Source organism: Tiliqua scincoides, chromosome 3, assembly GCF_035046505.1.
Source record: "Tiliqua scincoides isolate rTilSci1 chromosome 3, rTilSci1.hap2, whole genome shotgun sequence".
Taxonomy (NCBI): Eukaryota; Metazoa; Chordata; class Lepidosauria; order Squamata; family Scincidae; genus Tiliqua; species Tiliqua scincoides.
In genome coordinates, this window is record NC_089823.1 from 150,801,409 (window position 1) to 150,806,709 (window position 5,301).

At 39.2% G+C, this 5,301-nt stretch overlaps 1 protein-coding gene across 1 annotated transcript; it reads left to right on the forward strand.

Moving 5' to 3' along the window:
• The first annotated feature begins 207 nt into the window (after positions 1-207).
• LOC136645154 (plasma membrane calcium-transporting ATPase 1-like) lies at positions 208-3,561 on the forward strand. Its single transcript, XM_066621397.1, has one exon. The coding sequence runs from the start codon at positions 208-210 to the stop codon at positions 3,559-3,561; it is 3,354 nt and encodes a 1,117-aa protein (XP_066477494.1).
• Positions 3,562-5,301: the final 1,740 nt, after the last annotated feature.

The following is a 5,301-nucleotide window of genomic DNA, read 5'->3' on the forward strand; positions in this document are numbered from 1 at the left end:
CAAGAAAGAGATAGCTTGCTGCCAGTAAAAAAGTTTTAGATTTGTTTGTTCTGGCTCCTGTTTTGTTTTTTTAAATTGAATTTCCTTTCTCAGTATTGCATGGAGTGATTTTTACAAGCAGTAAAAGAAAAGTCAAGTGCTTCTCAAGTTCAATCTTTAGTGCTAATAAACATTTTCTGACTTCTTGTAAATTAATAGGAAGGCAGAATGAAGGTGACTCCAGTCCACCTTGTGGCAGCAGACTTCAAGGTCACTGTCCTGGAGCTGAGAAATTTGATGGAATTACGAAAGACAGACGCAGTAACACACATAAAGGATACTTATGGTGACATCTATGAGATCTGTGAACGGCTGAAAACATCTCCCACAGATGGGATTCTTGGTACTCCAGCAGAATTGGATGTAAGGAAGTCAATATTTGGACAAAATTTTATACCTCCTAAAAAACCCCAGACATTCCTGGAATTGGTATGGGAAGCCCTGCAGGACATGACATTATTCATCTTGGAAGTTGCAGCCATTATATCATTGGGACTTGCTTTTTATCATCCATCAGGAGGAAGTCTTGCAGCATGTCCCACAAGTGACTCTGGAAGTAATGAGGAAGAGGGAACAACTGATTGGATTGAAGGAGCTGCAATACTTTTGTCAGTAGGTTGTGTTGTGTTGGTAACAGCATTCAATGACTGGAGTAAGGAAAAGCAATTTAGGGGGTTGCAGCATCGAATTGAAAGCGAACAAAAGTTTACTGTTATCAGACATGGAGAGGTAACTCAGGTGCCAGTAGCTGACTTGGTGGTTGGGGATATTGCACAGATCAAATATGGTGACCTTCTACCAGCTGATGGTTTGCTGCTTCAAGGGCATGATCTGAAAATTGATGAGAGTTCCCTTACAGGGGAATCGGATCATGTCAAGAAGACTTTGACAAAGGATCCCGTGTTGCTTTCAGGTACCCATATTATGGAAGGCTCTGGAAAAATGGTTATTACAGCTGTAGGTTTAAATTCACAGACGGGAATTATTCTCACTTTGCTTGGAGTTGGGGAGAACAAAGAAAAAACAAAACAGAAAGAACATAAAAAACCAATTGATTCTCCTGATTCTGTAGTTGTAGAAGACATGCCTGAAGCTTCTAGAAACAAAACATCTGACAGGAGGAAAAGCTCAAAGAAAGAGCCTTTGCACAAAAAGGAAAAATCAGTTTTGCAAGCAAAACTCACAAGATTAGCAATTCAGATTGGTAAAGCTGGGCTGATGATGTCTGTAATCACAGTTATTATCCTCATCGTCTCTTTTTTACTTAGAAATTTTGTGATTCATAAGTATGTCTGGACTGCTAAATGCACAGCAGTTTATATGCAATATATTGTGCGGTACTTTATTATTGGAGTTACAATTTTGGTTGTAGCAGTGCCAGAAGGCCTTCCGCTTGCAGTCACTATCTCCCTTGCTTACTCAGTGAAGAAAATGATGAAAGATAATAACCTAGTGAGACACTTAGATGCCTGTGAAACGATGGGCAATGCAACAGCAATTTGTTCAGATAAAACAGGAACCTTGACCATGAACAGAATGACAGTAGTTCAAGCCTTCTTTGGTGGCAAGCATTATACAGTTATTCCAACACCTGATTCAATTCATTCAACTATTTTGAGTTATCTGTGTAAAGGTATTGCTGTCAATTGTGCTTATACTTCTAAAATACTGGCTCCGGAAAAAGAAGGAGGCCTGCCCCGCCATATTGGCAATAAAACTGAATGTGCTTTACTGGGCTTTCTTATGGAATTAAAACAGGATTATGAGGCTGAAAGGACTAAAATACCAGAAGAGGCTCTGTATAAAGTATACACTTTCAATTCTGACAGGAAATCTATGAGCACAGTTTTAAAAAATGCTGATGGGAGTTATCAAATGTTCAGCAAAGGTGCTTCTGAAATACTCCTTCAAAAATGTTCCAGAATATTGAATGCTGTTGGGAGACCTGATCTCTTCACAAAACAAGACAATGATTACATGATACAAAATGTGATTGAACCAATGGCCTCTGAGGGACTTAGAACAATTTGTCTAGCTTTCAAAAATTTCCCAGCTGGTTATTCTGAACCAATGTGGGACGATGAGAATAAAATTCTCAGTGACTTGACATGTATCGCAATTGTAGGTATTGAAGATCCAGTGAGACCTGAAGTTCCTGAGGCAATAAGAAAATGTCAGAAGGCTGGTATTGTTGTGCGTATGGTCACTGGGGATAACATTAACACAGCTCGTGCAATAGCTATAAAATGTGGCATCTTGCAACCTGGGGAGACCTCTCAGTGTTTGAATGGGAAAGATTTTAATAGACTAATACGCAATGAGAAAGGGGAGATTACACAAGAGCTTATAGATAAGATTTGGCCATCAATTCGTGTGCTTGCAAGGTCCTCACCCAGTGATAAGTACAACTTGGTACAAGGGATCATTGACAGCAAGATATCTGTTCAGAGGCAAGTGGTAGCAGTAACTGGTGATGGTACGAATGATGCACCTGCATTGAAAAAAGCAGATGTTGGCTTTGCAATGGGTCTTGCTGGCACAGATGTAGCTAAGGAAGCTTCTGATATCATTCTTACAGATGACAACTTCTCAAGCATTGTTAAAGCAGTTATGTGGGGTAGGAACGTATATGACAGTATTTCTAAATTTCTTCAGTTTCAGCTTACTGTCAATGTAGTAGCAGTAGTGGTTGCTTTTACAGGAGCATGTGTCACCCAGAATTCCCCTCTGAAAGCTGTTCAGATGCTGTGGGTCAATCTCATTATGGATACATTTGCTTCTCTTGCTTTAGCAACAGAAAAGCCGACAGAAGCTCTGTTAAAACGTAAACCTTATGGTAGAAATAAACCTCTTATCTCTCGTACAATGCTGAAAAATATTTTGTTCCATGCCTTTTATCAGCTTGTAGTTATCTTTGTGCTTCTTTCTGTAGGTGAAAAACTCCTTGATATTGAAAATGGACGAACTGCACCAATGCAGTCCCCACCAACCCAGCATTACACTATTGTATTTAATACATTTGTCATGATGCAGATCTTCAATGAAATCAATGCACGAAAAATTCATGGGGAAAGAAATGTTTTTGAAGGAATATTCACAAATACTATCTTTTGTTGTGTCACTTTGGGAACACTGATTGTACAAATACTCATTGTTCAGATTGGAGGAAAGCCCTTCAGTTGTACACCTCTTACACTAGAGCAATGGCTGTGGTCGATCTTCCTAGGGTTAGGATCATTGCTATGGGGACAAGTGATAATTGGTATTCCAAACAGCTGTTTGTGCTGTCTGAAGGAAGTTGGTGAAGGGCCACCAGCACAAATGACTGAAACAGAACTAGCTAAAGACAAATCAGAAATTGACTATGATGAACGGGAACTAAGCAGAAGCAGTCAGATTTTGTGGTTGAGGGGCTTAAGGAGAATACAGACTCAGAGCAAGGTAGTGAAAGCATTTCGTGCTTCCGCATATGACTTGAGAGCAGCAACCATGGAAGCAGTAACCAGCAGCAAAACTATCTAACAGAGTATATGTAGCAAATCTTGAAAACTTATGCTTATTGTTCATTCTCAAAATGAGCAAACTACTCAATGTTGACCCCACTACAAAATGAGTAGAAATTTCCCCACAGAGATCAAGACACTCTTTTTCTTTTTTATGCTCTCTAGCAGAAACACTTTTCTGGAGGATTGAAGGGGTGGGGATTCAAGGAATCAAAATAATAGACCACTTCAAACTTCATGTATGGGTCTGAGCATTATGTTAGCAGACCTCTACTAACTCTTGAGCTCTTAAATTTCTTTTTGCAGGCAGTATCTAAAAAAAGATGAAGCCAAAATTCTGGTCTTAAATTTTTTTATATTTTTTATTTATTAATTAAAATGTGGTGTATTATATAAATATAACAAAGGTTACATTATTATATTATAGTATTGTATTATGTATTGTTGTATTGTACATGTATTATAAATACAACTAAGGTTAATCAACAATGTTTTGTCTTTTATTTTTGCTCCTGTTTATGCTTATGAATGATTTCAAAACCTCTACCAAGGCTATCTTGTATTCTGTTAAATTCTTTCCACCTGAGAGATTTCCTTTTTAGTCTTGCTAAAGAGGTAGCTCATTTCCTCCTGGAAAAAGGACTAATTCCTTGAGGGGGTAAATATTATGCTTCTGTACCACTTTCTTTAGACTGTAGAGCAACAAAGCAACCTGGTTCTTCTAAGCCAGGGGTGCCCAAACCCCGGCCCTGGGGCCACTTGCGGCCCTTGAAGACTCCCAGTCTGGCCCTCAGGGAGCCCCCAGTCTCCAATGAGCCTCTGGCCCTCCAGAGACTTGCTGGAGCCTGCACTGGCCTGATGTAACTGATCTCAGCATGATGGCCAACTCTTCGACCTCTCACATGAGCTGTGGGATGAGGGCTCCCTCCACTGCTTGCTGTTTCACATCTGTGATGCAGAAGTGGCAGCAAAGGAAAGGCCAGCCTTGCTTTATGCAAGGCCTTTTATGGGCCTTGAGCTATTGCAAGACCTTCATTCATTCATTCATTCATTCATATAAGTTCCATCGCTAATAAATTAATTTATGTAAATTCAAATTTGAAATGTAGATTCTTTTTTTCCATAGCCCCTGACACAGTGTCAGAGAGATGATGTGGCCCTCCTGTCAAAAAGTTTGGACATCCCTGTTCTAAGCAATGCCCTATCATGCCACTTTTAAAGGAACACAGATCTGTCCAGGATGAAAACTGTCAAGTCCCTCCACCTCCAGCTGATGAACTAAAAGCTGTCTCAGTCTACTCCTAGTCAATAGTATTTTTGCACTTGGAATGTATTGTTCTTGCTTTATTGTTCTTGCTTAGTTTGCCTTACATTAGAGTAGCAAACCTACATTTGACATTGAATGTATGTTCAACAGGGACCAGCAGCTAATCTCTACCTCTTTAGTAAGTGTACTGCATCATATACATTATTTACATTATGAGAAAAATACTATACTTTAAAAAAATGTTAGATGTACACCAAAATATGTGTGGAATGAGTTCATACATTATTACAGTAAGTTGTTACAGGGCACAAGAATTGTATCTTTTAAAAGTAGTACCAGGGTGGGGATTTTTTCCTGACAAATCTACAATACTTGCTCAGAAATGTTCTATTCACCTATCTCACTTAAGGCTTTCTGATGGAAGAATAACAGCAGTGAAGACTGGCTCTAGGAACATCTATTTATGATATTTTTACCCTGTCTTTCTCCCCC